The sequence below is a fragment of the Prionailurus bengalensis genome, chromosome A1 (genome assembly GCF_016509475.1).
Source record: "Prionailurus bengalensis isolate Pbe53 chromosome A1, Fcat_Pben_1.1_paternal_pri, whole genome shotgun sequence".
NCBI lineage: Eukaryota > Metazoa > Chordata > Mammalia > Carnivora > Felidae > Prionailurus > Prionailurus bengalensis.
In genome coordinates, this window is record NC_057343.1 from 176,721,209 (window position 1) to 176,740,464 (window position 19,256).

The 19,256-nt window shown below is 39.3% G+C and overlaps 1 protein-coding gene across 4 annotated transcripts in view; it reads right to left on the minus strand.

Annotated features, from left to right (window-relative positions):
• Positions 1 to 633: 633 nt before the first annotated feature.
• CPEB4 (cytoplasmic polyadenylation element binding protein 4) overlaps positions 634 to 19,256 on the minus strand; it is a 67,497-nt gene continuing 48,874 nt past the window's right edge. For 2 of the 4 annotated variants that reach the window (XM_043595708.1, XM_043595690.1), the window contains 7 exons: positions 17,059 to 17,082; positions 15,165 to 15,338; positions 11,698 to 11,787; positions 11,192 to 11,310; positions 9,161 to 9,275; positions 7,599 to 7,780; positions 634 to 5,097 (listed from right to left, as the gene is read on the minus strand). In XM_043595708.1, the coding sequence (XP_043451643.1) occupies positions 4,870 to 5,097; positions 7,599 to 7,780; positions 9,161 to 9,275; positions 11,192 to 11,310; positions 11,698 to 11,787; positions 15,165 to 15,338; positions 17,059 to 17,082 (932 nt within the window). In that variant the 3' untranslated portion in view covers positions 634 to 4,869. The remainder of the gene's footprint in view (positions 5,098 to 7,598; positions 7,781 to 9,160; positions 9,276 to 11,191; positions 11,311 to 11,697; positions 11,788 to 15,164; positions 15,339 to 17,058; positions 17,083 to 19,256) is intronic. The other 2 variants (XM_043595718.1, XM_043595699.1) reach the window with 1 other exon arrangement.

A 19,256-nucleotide genomic window follows, 5' to 3' on the forward strand; every position in this document is an offset into this window, starting at 1 on the left:
TAAACACGAATACACTGTGGTGCTCAGTAGTCCACGTGATTAACGAATCGAGTCGGAGATCGTACTTTCAATTCACATGCTACAGAGATTATTATCCCAGAGGCCATATCCTGTGACGTTAGGATCCGGGGAAAAACTAGGGGTTTGAAAGTCCAGACTTATTAACCAAGATCCTCTTGTACGGTGGCCAAAAATCAAGGCTCTTCATTAGCAAAGACCACAAATCAAACCCCCCACATATTGACCTTTCCTTACTTCTATTGGACATCGGCCTTCAGCAGGTGACCGAATGCTCGAATCCCGGCCGAGGCCTCCCATACACACGGGAGGCTATTTAAAAAAAAAAAAAAAGAAAAAAAGAAAAGAAAAGGAAAGGGAAAAAAAAAAAGGACTCTGCAGGGCAACGTGTGAACTAATATAGTGCAGATCAAAGACAACAACCCACAGATATTTACAAACTTACACAAGCAATGCATACTTGCGACTGGTCCCTATATGGCTGGACATCTTTTCGTATCAGTATGTTCTGCCTTGGCCCGAGATATACACCTAATATTTTTTAAAGATTTCATTCCTGATCATGGAAGCATAACCTACTCATGTTGCAAATAAATAAGTATATTAAAAAGAAAGCTGAGTTAAAAGTTTTATTCATTCAACATCTCACATTACAAATATTTAAAAATTATATGCATACTGGTATAAATAGTCATTTGCAAACTATTTAATAACATTAATTTTCCACTAGCACTTCAACAAATGAACTCTTTTAAAAAAGGAACTGTGTTATATAACTTAAGAGTAGAACATACAAAAATAGGAACTTAACGTGAAAATGACTTTAATAAAAAATGAATTACCCTTATTTAAAATGCTATAATAAATACTACAACCTCCCCATACACAGTAAAAACTATATGGAAATTCAGCCAAGTAGTACAATTAACTGACATACTTAAATAACTTTTCCTTCTGATAATATGAGCAATACACTGGAAAAAAAAAAAAAACATTAGGGATTAGTAAAAACTAGACACCCACTTGCTAAAAGTTTCACTTCCAAAAAATATAACAAAAATCTGATGAAAATTATAAAAACTAATTATACTTTAAATTTTAAAAATATAAAAAATAAAACAGTTGAATACAATATTGTCCCAATTCTTACAATGCTATCAATCACAGTAGCTTTAAAATAAGATAATAAAATAAAGCAAATGACCAAAACCTCTTTTATTCCATTTTTAAAAATAATCTCAAATTTACATTAGTAGAAAGATTGATTTCTGATTCTTTTCTTTAGAAACACCAGCAAGAAAGAGGATTACTCTTAACAGTAGAAAATGACATTTTTAAATGTCTGCAATTAAAAACAAAGAATTACACTGCAAAGATCTTTCAAAAGTTTGAAATAAGTATTGCACATAACTTGAAGTTAACTTGCCACAATTCATCACATTCAAGTTTTAAATCACCTTTTAACAGAAGATTCAACTCTTCAAAACAAAAGGGGTGAATTATCAAGTCTTTCCAACAGCACTCTCATAAAATGCTAAATTCGTTCACTGCAAGTTTTATTTTGCATTCTGCAGAGGTCTGTGTATGGAGAAGTATATATATTATACCAAAGCGTGGGGACCAGAAGGGGAAGGGAGAGAGGGTTCCTTTACATAGAAAATAATCAGAAACACTTTATTTTACATTGCAAAAATAACCATGTAATTACTCTGTAACTACATTGTAAGTACATGGCTGGTGCCATGCTAGTGTGCTAGAACTACATGCTTGGTAAATTGAAGTGATACCCTAAAATCTGTAAACTAATTCCATGTTAATTATGTTTTGAGTTACATGGTAACTCCCAACTACAATCCCGTGTAATCTGAAGGACATGTAATCAATAACGTTCAGAGTAATAGATAATAATTGTTTATGCCCTGTAAATTGAAGTGTAACCAAATAATCTGTAAACACGCTTGTCACACAATCACAAGTAAATATTAGTAGAATAACAATTTCTTACATTAGTCATGCATACTAACATTACACACCTGTCCCACGGCAGGCTATTTTTTTTTTCTTTATATATAATTAAAAGAGCAGACATCTCTGAATCAAACACTTAACATCAATTTATTAATATTAAAAATGGCTAAACATTCACCAAGAATGTCTGCGTTGTGAATAATTTTAAAAACTTAGTAAGAAGCTGTAGACAATTTTGTTATTTTAAATTTCTACCCTATGCTTATGCGTTTTAATTTTTTGTCTTTTTAGGAACTACCGTGTTATCTGTCATTTTCATGCGAATTTTTTTTTTCATTAATTTGTGACTTTACATAGACTATTTCTTAAATTATAGGTACACCAATAGCTGGTGCTGGGGAAGGATGTTTAAGCAACATGCTTTCTCTTCTCTGCAGACTCTAAAATAGCATTGCCAGTGCACAACATTCATAATTTAAAATGTATGCAGAGCACTGAAATGTATAAAAAGCAGAATATAAGAAAATAAAATTTATTAAAATTATTTATATTAAAAAATGAAGTATATGAAGATCTCTCAGTAATAAAAGTACAAAAAGCTACTCTTTGCAATATGAAAAATTGAGGTATTGCATAAAGAGATATCCCGTCAGTGAAAAGTGTGCCTAAAAATGTTCACTGTTGGAAAAACAAGATATACAAAAGTAGTGCATAACAAATATACATTATGTGCATGACAAAATAAGTTAGCTACAAAAACACTGTACCGAAATTCAGCAGGTCATGTACAAAGGGAAAAATTATTATTCAAAGCTAGTTCTCAAACAGTGTTATTTCTTGTTAACTCATCACACCTGTTTACTGAGTAGGAACAGTACAATAGCACACCCCAAGCCACCTACAAGCATCGAAAAGAATAAAAAGAGGCAAATGAACGTTTCGGTTAGAGTTATGTAGTTCAGGAGAAAAGAAAAAAAAGTCCCTGACCAGCTACACAAGAGCACCCTCCATTCGCATGACTGCTTTCCGTATTTGCAGGGAATTCTTTAAAAGCAGCTCCCTTTCTGTGTCTGCCCATTAGACAGCATATGCCTCCATTTTGACCTTTGGAACTTAACAGGTATGCAGTTCGTTAAAGCCTGTGTTAAAAATAAAGGACTGCTTTTCCTAACGATAATCAGCAGGGGTCATCAGCCAGGTGGTTCCACCGTAGTGCTGGGGCAAGTCTTTGGTTTTGAAGGATCCAAGACGGTACTGTTAGGTAGCACAACTAGCAGGATTTTTTTTTTTAATGTTTTGCACACCGGTAATAATCCTTTTGGTGGTGGGTAGGGCATTTGATAAGAGAATGTCAATTAAAATAAAAGTCACTTCCATGACCAGGGCTTCAAGAGACTATTTTAAATTTACCCCTGAAGCGTACTGTTCAACACATAATAACGCCTTTCGAAGCTAGAATTTTATGTATAATAAAGCATGCATTACTTGATGAAGTTGGCACTTCAAACACTGACTATGTCCCATGCTAAGTTCTGAAACGGTAATGTTATTTTTATTTTATAGGAAGAGTAAGATAAACATACGTACCTTTGCACAGATTTACACAGTTACTTAGTTCAACAGTGCAAAACACTCTGCAACTACTTAACTTTTTTTTTTTTTAACTTTTTTTTTTCCGTTGTCTATGTTACAACTAAATTACAGGATACCCAAAGCAACTTTAAATCTAAAAGTAAGCCGATCGGCAGCCAATTTGTATATGGGTCTTGTTTCCCAGTTTTGGCTACAATTGTACTGTTAACACAAAATCAAAACTGATGTCCTTGAGGTATCTCTAGATCCGTTCTGTTCTGTTTTGTTTTTTAACGTCAAAATGGAGAGCAAAGGCTGACACCTGATGAGTGTTTACTAAATTAGGATATAGAGTTTATATATAACATCAAAAATAAAATTTATACATTTGTTCTTCGGGGGGGGAGGAAATGCTAGTTTTCCCACCAGTTGTCATTAATTCTAGCTTTGGTAGGTTTCCTGGGGCCGTGACCAGACGAGGAAGTTTAAAAATAAATAAGTGCACTCCCCTCAGTAGTACATTTACCCAATTTTTACATTCTAAAGGTTTTTAAATGGTTGAAAAGAAAATAAACCTAGCTCTGCCTACTTTACTATTTTTTTTTTTTTTTTTTTTCTGCTGTGGTAGTAACTCGGAGGCGTCATGAAATTCTACTCGGCCTCGAAACCCTTACAATTTGTTCTAATGCTGCTTCGATCTTGCTCATGCATTTGTGTTTGCTTTAACATGCTCTTTCCTGTTAATAATTGTTAACTTCCTCCACTGCTGTAAATGAACAAAACGGTGGGGGGGGTGGGGGGGGGGAGGATGGCAAAAAAGAGAGGCAAAAAAGAAAGAAAGGAAAAGGCAAAAGCACTTCTCTGGGGGAAAAACTGTGTCAGGACAGACTGATAGTGTTACTGTTGCATGGTTAATTTTAATAAAAGTATTCTTATATGTTCTATTATTAACAATAATTTAATTCAAAACCCAAAATACTCTATTGTTTCATTTCTCTTTTAATATTTCTCTTTCTCCTCTAAGAAAATGTTACAGGAAGTTTTGGATCCTCTTGGTCTCCAGCAAAACAAGAGACTAAAACTTCCGTGCAACACGATGGCAATACGAAAAAGGAGTTCGTACGTACTGTTTTCAGTGACACGAGAATCTACAAAACGCCTATATTATAGGTCATTCTTTTTGTTACACTATTGTTAAGTTACGGGCTGCTACAAAAGGACATGCCAGCGTGAAGAGGTCGAGGAAGGGGTCAGAATTAACAGAAGAGTGCACTTATTCTGAGGCCTGAAAATGAGCACTGTAGTTACCCTTTAGTTCCAGCGGAATGAAATATGTCGCGGACGGTCACCGCCTTCCTTCACCAGGGGCTTGTGGAACTCCCTGCCAGCACGAGAATGAATAGCAGCCCAGCAATATTCACAGTAATACTGCAGACAGGTAACGTTAGCACAGAAAAATGGAGCAAATTTTCCACCACAACGGGCCCCCTGACATTCATCACACAGCTGATCATCCAAGACATATGGCTTAACTTCCACCTGCAATCGAAAATAAAAGGAAGGCGTTTACACTTTTCAGTGAATGGTCCAGGCACCTTTGACTGTGGTGCGTGCACTTCCAACCTCTGTCTGAATCAATCTGTGCCGGGGTGCCCCGAAACAAGGGTCAGTAGCTCTTTTCCTGAAATTAAGGCAGTCCAGTCCATCTTTAAGGACCTGGTGAGGCTTTTGTATTCATCATTTTACATTTCTGTCTTATTAAAGAAACACTTTTCAAAGGAAAAACAATGCCGCCAGAAATAAAAAAGGGAAGCCAGCTGTTTAGAACATTACGAGATTAAACCCACAGGAGCATTTTTATAGACACAAACCATCGCTTTAATTAGTGGATCTGGATTTTTGTCATATGTGGAATTGTAGTTTGAACAAAACCAACGAAGGGCTTCCCAGTTCCACAAAATAGCACTTCAATATTCACATCAGAGGGAGGATGCCTGACTTCTGTGTCATAAGCGTCTAGGTTGTAATAAAGGCTGGGTCACGGTTTCTATTTACAGTGTGCACATCGTGGGTTATAATCACCCAGACTCGGAACTCTGAGCAAACAAGACGCGGCCATAGTACTCACAGTCTAAAACCTCGCCTTATTCTCTGTCAGTAAGAATGGTTTACTTCAGTCTAAAAGTCAGAGGTGAATTTCTAAACCTGGGTCTGTTCCAGTGTTCAATAGGCCAACCTGTCATTTGAGTCTCTCAAGCATTGAAAATAACCTGGCTGTTAATTCACCAGTGAGAAAAGAGTTGCTTATTTTTAGTCGTAGAGAGACTCAGGGTTAAAATTCCCTTATGCCAGGCCATCACTACCACCGGTGCCATGCAGTTGTGACAAGGAATCCTGACAAAGGTTAGCCATGAACAAAAGAAGACGGGTGACAGGAAGACGGGAAGAGCAGACAAACCAGAGCATTAGCCTTCTGGCCCCGAGGCCACTCCGTGACATCTATGGAGCTGCAAGAATGCTGGTCAAAGGGCTTGATTGCAGAGGAATACAAATGAAGTGTGCATTTCCAATGACCAACCTTACACCTCTGACACCTTTGCCGGGATGAAGCGGCAAGACAGGAGACACTGCTTGGTCAGACGTAGCTATTTTTTCAGTGAACTAAAAGCATGTGCGCTTGTTCACTTACACTGCAACGGGTCTTGCCCTCTCCCTCCGTGTTTATGTTAGAATCTAGACCTTTCTTTTCATACAGTCACAGTATGACAGCCACTATAACCTTGTATTTCATACCGACACCGTAGCAGCGTATACATGAAATGAAACATAAGCAGTAACTGTCAACCACCATCGCCTTGATAGTTTCTACATAATGAATTGAGAACAGCACGAGACAATCAATCAGGAAGGACTTTTTGGAGCACAACGCCTCAGAGTGTTGATATCTAAGTCAGTCCTAATGAAAGTGCCAGTCTCCCATGAAATAAGGAGCTAACACCAGAATCTAAATCAACACACTGCTTCTTTCATCAGGAGGGTCTTTCTAGGGGGAGAAAAAAAACCCCAAAAAACCCCAAGTCAGCTGAACTAATCAACACCACGCTTCCTCATGTAGCGGATTCACATTCTGGCGTAATGGTGTAAACTCCTATCTCACCACAAGCCAGTAACCATTCGCTTCTGGCAGTCAGCTCACAGGCCACACTTTGAGCAGTGTCAGTATAAGATACAGTTATATCTATCAGAACATCAACTCCTCAGGAGATGTTCCCGAGAAGAACATCAACTACTTGTCCTAGGTGCTAAAACATCTGGTGAATGCATGAATCACAAAACGAAGAAATAAATCTGTGAATGCAAAGAAATAAGACGGATAACGGAGCACAGAGCTTCGAATGCAGTAGCTTAGAAAACAGAGGAGAGCGCTCTCTCCGAGGTTTTCTCCAGCTTTTTAACTCAGAAGACAAACCAACAAAGAGGAATTTAAAGTACTGAAGATAATGCTAATTACTGCCTAATTTCAGGTGGTAGAATACACTAAAAATAAAAACATTATGATTTCTTTCACTTAATCTGTTTCAATGAAATATTTCTAACGCAGTCCTACAAGTGAATTTATTCAGTCATTTGTTACATAGCACACTGGAAAATAGGGCTTACTGAGATAGTCATGATGTCTCGGGATCAAAAAAAAAAAAGGTCAGGGGATCTCAAGGGCATTGATGTTTGTACTTGATATAATGATATTTACTGAATGACTAACTGAATAAGTGAATGGATGGAGGTGATAGCTTAGGAGATTAAATCAACCACAGTAAATTGATGCAGGGCTCTGATTAGGCTACTCAAGAAACTAAGAGACAGAAAAAATTCATAGGAACCCTTAGATGCATTAAAGAATATACACCTAACTGGTCCTACAGGCATAACTGTCAGCTGCCAATTTTATTGCCATATTCAAATTCCCCCATTCCAATCTTGGTAATGACACACCGAGAGGGCCATTTCCAGAACTTCCCAGAATGTAATCTAGGACTTACCCGTTTATCTATCTCTCCATGCTGCAGCTGAACAAAGCGGGCACTGATAGCAGCTATGTAACTCTGTTGATTAGAGAATGCGACTCGCCCAGCTCCTTTAGGGTATTTCAGCTCAGGGTCGGTATCAATCCCCGCATAGCACACACCTCCATACAGACGATCCATTATCATGGCAAGCTCCACTAAATAAGAAAGGAACAAAGACGGCATTTGAAATCAGGAAAACCCATCTCGCTCACCAAAGGTTTCATCAAAAGCAGTTCATATGTATTCTGAGCTCACGTCCTTATGATAATTATTAAATCAATCTTTAATCTTTTAAATAAGGGCAGGGGCTCTGCTGGGTTTTTTTTTTTGGTTGGTTTTTTTGTTTTTTGTTTTTTTTTTTTTTTTTTACACGTACGGTCTCTTTTAATCTTCACAACAACCCTATGAAGTAGGTAGTGATTTCCTGGGAAATTGAGCCACCGAGTGGACGTTCAATCTGTCCAAGGTCACAGATGGTTAAGTGATAGTGCTGGGTCGGTCATCTTGGTCTGTCCGCTCTCTACCATGTTGCCACCATGGCTTTACAAGTAATAATGTATTGCTTAATATAAATAATCAGGTGAACGCTTGCAAATTGATTGTATGAAGGTCGTTCTGGAATATCTCCATGAAAGCCTTGTTACCTTTCCCTACAGTCTAGTTTTCCACCAATTTTTTATATAAAAACTTGAAATAATGAACGTATGGTGTTCTCCATGAGATGTTTAAATTTTGAAACTGCATTCTCGTTCGTTTTTATCTTATCTCATTTATACTATTAAACCTCAAATTACTTGAAGTCGGGGACGAAATTTCTCCTATAGGTCCTACTTTTAAAGACATGATGCACTGCTGAAAACCCTCCCATGTTTCAGAGCTCAGTAAAAGCCGGTGGGCAACTGGGGGCTTGGGAAATAAACCCTGAACGTCTCGACATCTAGTCTACTCTTGAAGGGCTCTTCCAGATGATGACAAGAGTGATGCTCACTAACACAACACGGAGCCCTTGGCCCTGCTCATCACACTCAATCCTCAAAACTATCAAAACTCCATACGAAGCAGATACACTTATTACTCCTTTGGACTGATGAGGACATTGAAAATTAGAGAAAATAACTTGTCCAACGTCACTCAACTATTAACTGGGAGCAGGGCACATGAATTCAAAGCCAGATACTTTGATTCTAGGATTCTCTTGGACATTAACTCAAATGCTTACGGAGAATTTTTCCTAAGATACCTTTATAAGGGAAGCTCCTGGGTGGCTCAGTGAGTTGAGCGGCCGACTTCTGATTTCAGCTCAGGTCATGATCTCCCCATTCACGAGTTAGAGCCCTGCATCAGGCTCTGTGCTGACCACGTGGAGCCTGCTTGGGATTCTGTCTCCCTTTCTCTCTGCCCCACCCTCGCATGCATGCTCACTCTCACTCTCTCAAAAATAAATAAACATTAAAAAACAAAAAAAACCAAAAACTTTATAAGGTTATTTCTTATGCTAAAGAATAAAGGGGGTATTTTTGTTTGTTTAATCATACCAGCTCGTAATGGTCGAGGAACACCACCAACAAATATAGTTTTTCGTGGATCAAGAGGCTGTGAACCATCCATCACAAAGTCACTGTCACTGAGATTCCAAGGCCGAATCTGCACCTAGGGAACAGACAAACCAAAATGTCTCATTCTTAACGCTGACAATTTATGGAGAAATAAGTTTAAAATTACTGCAGAGTATTTGAAGAGCAACAACAATCCACATCATTCTAGATCAATAAGGCTGTAAAATTAGAAGACTTACAAATAGCATAGCCCAACCCTTCATTACATTTTTAAGAGTAAACCAAGTGATTTTTTTTAAGTGAACCAATGTTAAGTGAACCAAGATAGAAAGTTCAATTTCATTACCTATTATAAACTAAATCACTAACACTTCTTTAATTATCGGTAATTAGCTGTTTTTCACATTATTTGGGCTTCCATCCCACCCGATCCCCCCAAATCTACATAATGTAAGTCAGCATGGTATTTGAGGTTAATCAGACTACAGTGCTAATGGGGTGCCTGGGTGGCTCAATCGGTTGAGCGTCTGACTTCGGCTCAGGTCATGATCTCACGATCTGTGAGTTTGAACCCCGCGTCGGGCTCTGTGCTGACGGCTCGGAGCCTGGAGCCTGCTTCGGATTCTGTGTCTCCCTCTCTCTCTGCCCCTCCCCTGCTCATGCACGCTCTCTCTCTCTCTGTCAAAAATAAATAAACATTAAAAAGAAAAAAAAAATTAAAAAAAAAAAAAAAAGAATACAGTGCTAATAAGTAAACTATGATTGTGTGCCCAATCCCACAAATGCAAACTACTCCTAATACTAAGAAACCTGTTGCATTATTTCAAAAAGCATTTCAAAGTAAAAACATTAATATTTGCACATAGCAATGGGTCCACTGCTTCAGCCAACCAAGAATCATGTATCTCATCCTAATTGTTTGCATTTATTTATTGTTACAAATGCCCATACCAAAGGCTATGGGTAGGTTCATAGTGGGGTATTCCCAATATGCCCATCAACAAAGTCCTAGGCCAGAGGTCCAAATTCAAATACTGTGAAGACTATGGGGGAACATAAACAAGTCAAGTATAAAGACTATGGGGGAACATAAACAAGTCAAAGTATAAAGTCTAGGCCATGGGAACTCTGGGAAGAGTGTTCCTGACCTAGACAACCCCGAGGGAAGCTCCACTAATTACTGCTTGAGCAGTATGAACCCACAGGCACCTCCATTCTGAACTGCACCCCATTACTAGATCAACCTGAGTGACAATCAGTTGTTGATTTGCCAGATTTGTCAAAACAGGACAGTTGCTACTATTCTTAAAGACCAAATTTTTTGATAAAAAATTTTTTTTTTTTCAAAAAGAAAAAACCAGGGGCGCCTGGGTGGCTCAGTCGGTTAAGCATCCGACTTCGGCTCAGGTCGTGATCTCAGTTTGTTGAGTTCGAGCCCCGCGTCGGGCTCTGTGTGGACAGCTCAGGGCCTGGAGCCTGCTTCAGATTCTGTGTCTCCTCTCTCTCTGCCCCTCCCCTGCTTGTGCTCTGACTCTCTCTGTCTCTCAAAAATAAATAAACGTTAAAAAAAAATTAAAACGGGAAGAAAAAAAGCCATGTACCTTTCTCTATATACATAATTCATTTTACTTTGGGCGAATACCTTGTGCAAAAAGTTAAGGACATTTATTGGGTAAAGTTTTGATCAAAGAGAAGAAGGAGATAGACAAATACGTATTTGTGATTTTTGAGTTCTATTACTCAGAGGAAATTCAGCTACTTTATCAAACGTATTATCGAGTAAAGTCTTTCAGTGGTAAGGATTTACCAATATTTTAATTAACCAAAAAATTCAATGTCGAAAGAATGTGCACGAGTAATACAGAATGTCAATGTTAGGAGGTTGACAGCAACAACAGTCTACTTACAAACTTATCCATTAGCAAACACATCAAGATGTCTGTGGGTTTTCAAACCAAGCAGAGATGGAGGCAAAAACAAGAAGCTATTTTCATGTTAGACAACACTCACTGGCTTATCTTTGATAGTGGGACTGGACACACACAGGTAGAGCTTTCCATCTTCTTCAATACATGCATCAATCAGAGCCTGAACAGAGCTTTCATCTTGAAAAAGCAGGAATGCATAGCCTGATAAAAAGGGGAAAAGAGGCTTATTTGTTTCCCTTCTTTTTTTTTAATATAATTCTTCAACAGAAAGGGAGTATAAACTGCAACTAAGGAAGAGAAAAAGAGTAAAAAAAAAAAAAAAAAAAAAAAATTAATACACTTAAATATTCCTACCTGAAGTCTGATAGTATCAACATTAAAGTTCAGTTTGATATCTTGAAACGTATTTTGGAGTAAAATGAAATTTGAATAGAAAGTATACACTAGGTAGAAATTTTAAAGATGTACTTGGGAAAATGTAAGTTTAACAATGGAAAATTTTATAGCAAAGATGAACATTTATGAAAAGGCTAAACATTAAACAATGTAAGGATACACTGCACATGTATATTAAATTTGGAGAATTACCTTTAGGAGGAAAATAGGATTTGCTCTCTGCTTTATGAGGCCAATCCACAATCAAAGGGCCAAAGCGACGAAAACTAGCTGTGATCTCATCTAAAGAACAACAAAGCAAAACAAAACAGTAAACTTAAATATTTTTACAATCATTTTGGGGAAGTAGTTTAGAAAAAAGTTTCAAATCTACTCTTTACAAGAACAGTACAAAGAACTCCTACACCTCCTTCATCTAGATTCCCCAACTGTTAGTATTTTACACATTTCTTGCCCTTCTTTCTACCTGTATGTATGCATGAAATCAACCTATCTACCTACCTACCTACTTACCTGTCATTTTTTTTTCTGACATCGCGCTCTATAACCCCAAAATACAACCGCTGGCACCTGCTCAAAACAAGGCCATCTCCCCATCTACCACCATGGGACCCTCCCAATCAGGAAATCGATACTCATACACTATTACTACCCAATTCAAAGACTCCACCCAAATTTCGACCTATCCCGGTAGTATCTCCTTTCCCTTTCTTTTTTTCTTTTTTTTTTTAATTTTTTTTTTCAACGTTTATTTATTTTTTTGGGGACAGAGAGAGACAGAGCATGAACGGGGGAGGGGCAGAGAGAGAGGGAGACACAGAATCGGAAGCAGGCTCCAGGCTCCGAGCCATCAGCCCAGAGCCCGACGCGGGGCTCGAACTCACGGACCGCGAGATCGTGACCTGGCTGAAGTCGGACGCTTAACCGACTGCGCCACCCAGGCGCCCCTCCTTTTCCCTTTCTGATCCAGAATCCTATCCAGGACACGTGATATATTTAGCCGTCCTGTCCCTAGGGTATCAGTATTCTCCAGTCTTGGAACAGCTTCTGATTCTTTGCTATCTTTTATAGCTTTGGCAGTCTTAAAAGGATGGAGGCCATTCATTCTGTAGGATGACTCTCAGCCCGTACCATTTCCTCATGACCAGACTCCTGAGTAGACTCTAGGAAAATAAATTTCCAAAGAAGTTCTGGAAAACAGTAGGTAAGCGCGTATCGATAAGACCCAGGAGGAGAGCAGGTCGGAGGAAAAGAAGAGATGGGAGATGTGCTCAAATTCCAAGCTGGTAGAACTGTTTTTCTCTCCTCCAGATTGTGAAACAGTACAGTCTGCTCTCCTCTTGATGCCCGTTTCTGCGGTACCATTTAGCTCACGTAAGAGAGACTGGTAAATAGAGGAAGGAAATCAGTATAACCCAGAAGTTTTACTGGCTCACAAGTGATTTTTCCCGGGCACGGTGAGCTAGCATAGTGGGAGGAGAACTATAACCTTCCTCAGGAAAAGAAAAAGCCCCTAGCTTGTCGGATATGCTGGCAGGAGCCCTCCCTCTCTCTTGTAAGAAAATTACAAATGAGCACAGCGACCAGGGCTCTCTCGCTGGAGAGGTATACTCTCAACTTGCAGGGCGTTTGCACCTTCTCGGGTGCCGAGGTCCAGTTACATCTGCACTGCCTCCAAGCTTGCAAGCCAGCGTTTCTGCTCTAGTGGTTTTGTGCATTTTCAGTATTCCTTGAGGTAACCTCCAACCATGCTGACCTACTTGCCTACGTTGTCCAAGTTATCTCCGGACATTACTTTCCTTTTTGCTGGTGCTTCCTAATGAACTTTGGGTACAAAGTTCAATAGGTTCGAAATTAGCTGCTTCGAACCCTATTTCCCCAGAAACCCTGTAATTGTTGAGGTACCATTCCACATAGCACAATATTCTCCAGGACTGCATATTTCATGTTATAGAAATAACTTATCAATACGCTTGGTCTTAAGGATAATGCAAGATGACTACCATAATTCCCATTAATTTGGCTCAGTTTAAACCATCTCCTTTGCCAGGTTAGTTATATTTACCTGTGCTTCTAAGAGTTTTAGAAACTGCACATTTAAGATGGCTCAGTAATTTTCCAAAAAAATACAGACTATCTAGGCCAGGGAGGAGTTTATCCCAGGCAAGGTCAGGTAAAATTCAGTCGTCTCTCTCTTTTTGTACGTAAGCATGTAATTCACTCATTAAACACCATCTGGGCTATAAAGACTTTAAAAGGTTAAAACACAAAACAAAACAAAAAACCACCTAGAATCTACGGTACTAGGGAAAATGAGGATTCCAGGCAGAGAAAAGAGAAGGCTGCACTTCGGAGCTTACTTAGGCCAATTTTGTGACCACGTGGTAAGCCCAAGATGAACACTTTGGAAAGCTGTGCCCTCTGACGACAGGATGGAGACTGACTCAGTCTCACCTGAAATCCCAACACAGCTTCATAGATTAAACAAAACAAACAAAACAAAAGAGAACTGTGTTTATTTCAGTCCTTGGCTTTTTGAAACCTTTTTGTCTCAACCTTCCACAAGATTGATCATCTTCAGGAAAATGAAGTGACTCAATACATTTAATCTCAGCCTAATGGGAAGCCATTAAACCTTATTATTAGACTTTACAGATTTTTAGAGAAAACTATTCTCCGTAACATTAACTGGTTTATTTCCATTTCCAATTCGGGAAACCAAAACAGATTAGGACAAACAACAACGCCGCCACCACCACCAAGGATATATGGTTGCTCTATGGTCTGCACCTTGGGTCTTTACTAGGTCATGTAGACCCACAGAGGAATAAAATATTACTGGACAATTAGTCCTCTAAATCTCTGCATGGCTGGCTCCTAATTCAGGTCTCAGCTCACATATCACTTCCCTAAAGAGGATTTCCTTAACCACCGAATCTAAGAAGATATCACCGTATCACAAAATAGCACAGTATCACACTATTTTCTTTTCAACACTTACTCTCTGATGCTTTCTTACATGGTTGCACACTATTTTATCTGCCTTTCTCCACTAGAACTGAAACTCTATGCAAACAAGGACTTTCTATCTTGGTTATGCTATAAACAAGCCTAAGAACAGTGCATGGCATTTTAAAAGCCTGTAAATATTTGACAAGTGAAAAAATACTCCTTGAATGATAAAACCCTGAAGATTCCCTTTCTTGCGGTCCTCCTTCAGGCTTTAGTTTTCAAAAGCTCACACTTAATCTAAGATTTTAAATGTTCAATTAACCACATTTATGGGGCACTCATAAAAGGTAGGAAACAAATAGGAAAACACATAGTGGAATTTGGCCAAGGCAGCCCGCACGGACGAAAACGCAGCAAGCACTGTTTGCCCACAACAGACTCCTTGAGCCGGTTTTCCGATGTTTACTCTTTTTCATCTAGCACAATCACTTGCTTCAGCTGGTGTTGCCAAAGTCCTGTTCCCCTTCCTCCGTAAACTACTCTCACTTGCCAGGATAGAGAGATCGAACAAAAGAATCATGCAAATCAAAACGGAATACCTGGAGTCAGATAAGATTGTTAGTATCGTAACAGCCACCACCATCTATGAGTTACCTACTATGTGCCACAGTAGGCACCGTGCAGTTAACCGTTCTTTGTAAATATACCTTCATCGATGTCAGGAGGTAATCCGCCCACGAACACCTTGCGAGAGTATCGTTCCACTCTCTCTCCATTCTGGTGAGTGAAGCAGTGAGGTGAACCCAGGCCACTATGAAGAGGTTGATCCCCACGGCCATCATCCAAGAATCCATCTTCCATTGGAAACAGTGAAGACTGACCTGGAATAGAAAGCAGGAAAAAAAGAAAACGCTAACAGCAAATGTTCCTTGCCACCGATTCCCTTACCCAAGAAACCAGGAAAAGGGCAGATTCAACAAAACTGCTGCTTTTATTTTTCTCACTAGGTAACAAATCGCTTAGATAGGCTCTTGAATTCCCATCGCTTTCAAGTCTCAATGGAGTCAGAGAGAAAAGCACACGGTTAAACAGAAGACTGCTCAACTAGCCCCCTGGGATCCAGAAACTTCAGGGAGGTGAACTAGAAGTATAGTAGGAGGGAGCACTCTCTTTTGGAAGCAGCTGGCAGTAGACAGCACTGCCTTGGCAGGGCCCCATGCTCACGGGCAACCTAGACATGTATACCAAGTATTAAGTTTGACTAGCAGATGCTAGATCGCTTGAATTTTTCAAAAACACAGAATGACATAGCCTGCACGACCTCCTCTAAGACTGTCCTTAAAATGCACAAGTCCATTCTTAAAGTGAGCACTCACCTTAGTTTACCTGAGTGGGTTCTAATCGAAACCCATTCAATGCTGCTCTCCAACCTCACTGTCTAGTCTTACAGAATTTAAGATTCTGAGGCATGCTAACGATCTATTTTCTTTCAGTTTGAGTAAGGACCAGTTGCCACCGGTGCCAGCTAATTCTAAAAACTAGGCATTACGTGTGCGGTTTGAAAATCCTATGATACAGAAAATATAAGCGGAAGAGACCAGAGACGCCCAAGCGGTTCACATTATTCCCCTGTGTACTTGACCGCAAAATATGAACGTTGCAAATCATAAGCGAAAACACAGAACTACAAATAACTGTAGAATCTCTCGAGCGCTGTTTTGGGACTTTCCGGGCTGCCAATTTCCTTGCAGGTACTACCTGAGGAGTTTGTTCACAGATCCTACAGAAATGTAGCGGTCAGTGCTCTTCCTCCACTGAAACATTCCGATGTCCCTTTGTTGCCACACTTGCCTTCCTCTCGACCTTCCTGACTGAACGCAAATAATAACAGTGTACTCGCTATGAATTTATCCCATAAAACTATAGCTCAAGGGCTATGTGATGAAGATAAAAAATGACTTTGGAGGTTATTTCCTATATGGTCTTTAAAAGTCACTTCCATTTCAGAGTTGAGCTATCTGACTATCCACCTTGCTTGTAAAAAGGCAAAGCTATCACAGGCGTCAAAATAAGGTTTATTCAGGTACCTCTAGGAAATGGTTCTTTTAAATTCTCTAAAATTTCTCGAGTTTTTCCCTCCAGTGTTGGAAATGTATAGGATTGGTCATTTGTGTAGCTAATCTCATTCAGTATTATGCTGAAATTAGTAGAGAAAAGTAGACATAAGGTATTTCAAGTATAACAGAGCTTCCAATATGATCAGGCACTTTGAGACTAGTCACCCCATATTTTCCTTTTTAAAGATCCTTAAGTTTCTTCTCCTAAGAAATTCCTTTCAGCAAGGAAAAAAGCAAAATAAATCTTCTGATACAAAGAAGTTGAGTTTATAATTCGGGGACATTATTGATTCAAATCCAAATCCTACCATGCTGACTCCTTCAAATTAGAAAGTCTATAATGCTGACTATGACACATAATGTTCGGATCAAAGCTACGGTGCGTTCCCCCGCCCCCCTTCCCCACAAGGGTTAGAAATTGAGTGAACTTGGGTCCTCTCCAAATACAACTGGTACATTCAAAAGTTAAAAACAATAATGTTACCTCTCCTTCGCCCATATGTCCTTGCTGCATGTCAAATGAGAAAAAAAACAAAAAACAAAAACAACCTTTCAAACATTGTCAAAATAATCAACTGTGATTTCAACTACCAGCTTCTGAAACTGAAAAAAGTTGGCTATGCTCCGCATTTCCTAGTAAATGTCTCAAAAACAAGGAATTTGGATGGTGAGAGGTCAATTTAATACACCCTTCTGACTTGTTTTTAAGTTCTTCGAGAACACTGTAAAGCTGTATTGAATTTTACTTGTGGTAAGAGAAGTTTTTGGCTGTAACTGTCACCCAGGATCCAAACTAGGTAACATGGAACACGATCTAAACCGACTCCTACCATACTGATCTTGCATTGTCCCAGAATTCCCTGCTAACCAGCAATTCAGCAAATATGTCGATATTTAATTCAAGACTTTTTCACCACTACCGGATAAATAGCAATTTTGCACGATGGCTTGATTAATCCCTCATAAAGAAAATCGTAACAAATGAAATCTTTAGGCAATTTATAAACTTCCTTTTAGCCAAAGGAAGTTTCTTGTCCCTTGTCAAATTTCCCACCATGTCCCAAACGCTGAAAAGTAAAAGGTCTGGCATTTTATTGCCAAGTAGTTACGGCTAAGAGAAGCATACAATAACTGATACGTATGTCCTTGAATATCAGGAAAAGGGCAGTACAAACTTTCAATCAAGAAGCTTTTGAGAAAATGGCTCCCCTGAAACCAACTGGCACTTAAAAGCCGGGCTTGCCCAAACACCTGAAACCAATTCAATGAACATTGCTTGAATGCCTGATCTGGCTGGGCACTATAGACAAAGCACACGGCCCTGACTACACAGAACTAGCAAACGTAAATGCCAGACAGCCGCATAAGCAAATAATGATAATACAGCATGCCTACTGCAGTGGTAGTTATGTGTTAGGTGCAACAGAAACAGCGGAGGAAAGCAACTGGCTCCGATTAAAGAGTCAGGGAGAGGGGGTGTGGCATTGGAGCAGGAGATGGAATGGCATGTGAGACCTTAAGGAACAAACAGAGGAAGGGCACTGCAGGCCTAGCAACGCAGCAAATAGGAGCGCTGTCATGGTCAGGAAAAGGTGCCTAGAACAGAAGGACATGGACCGAGTGAGGACCTGGCTGCAGAGGAGTGTTCAAACAGGAAGTCGGGGTCGATTTTTGAGTTAGAAGGTGGAGTTGTACCTTGACGAAGTCATTATACAAACTGGTCGGGGTTTTAGTTCTTAGCCCACTAAATAAATGCTTAAGATGTTTAATTCAGTTATAAGGGAGTTGTAACTTAGAAGCACTGCGTGGGTATTTTCCAAAGTGAGACTGTCTCATACAAAATACATGTTCTGGGGCGCCTGGGTGGCGCAGTCAGTTAAGCGTCCGACTTCAGCCAGGTCACGATCTCGCGGTCCGTGAGTTCGAGCCCCGCGTCAGGCTCTGTACTGACGGCTCAGAGCCTGGAGCCTGTTTCAGATTCTGTGTCTCCCTCTCTCTCTGCCCCTCCCCCGTTCATGCTCTGTCTCTCTCTGTCCCAAAAATAAATAAACGTTGAAAAAAAAAAAAACACAAAATACATGTTCTCCCACTAGTAGGTAACATTGGATTTCACCAAAATACTTGAACAAATGGATTAAAACCACATAAAATCTCCCTCAACTAGGTTTTCACTTTGGTAGGTCTTAAATTTGGGGTGAGGGGAGGTATTTTCTCAGTTAACTTGACATAGGTTGCAAAGACAAAGATATAAAAACAGGTGCTTGTTTAAGAACATTCTAGTCCTATAACTACTTCAATGACAAGGGAGTTTGGGAAAACGAATGATTTGAAAATCTCGGTTCCGTCAAACTTAAAAAGTTGATGCTACTCAGATTTCTAAGAAAACAAATATTTGAAAAGAGTAGACTTTTAAAAGCTATAAAATTAACATAAAGCTCTCATAGCTTCCACTTATCAAAAATAAATACAGTTTCAGGAGCAGTAAATGCTATAGATTAAAGGCAAAAATAAAATCTCAAAAATCTTTAAATGTGTACTTCCAAACTTTGATCTTATACCACAAAATTAAGCTGGTTAATACACAAGAATTCATGGTTAAATTCTGAAAACTATCCAGAAATGCTTTCCCACACGGAGAAAAATAAGGGATAGGCACATAACGCTTACAACCACAAAACTGTC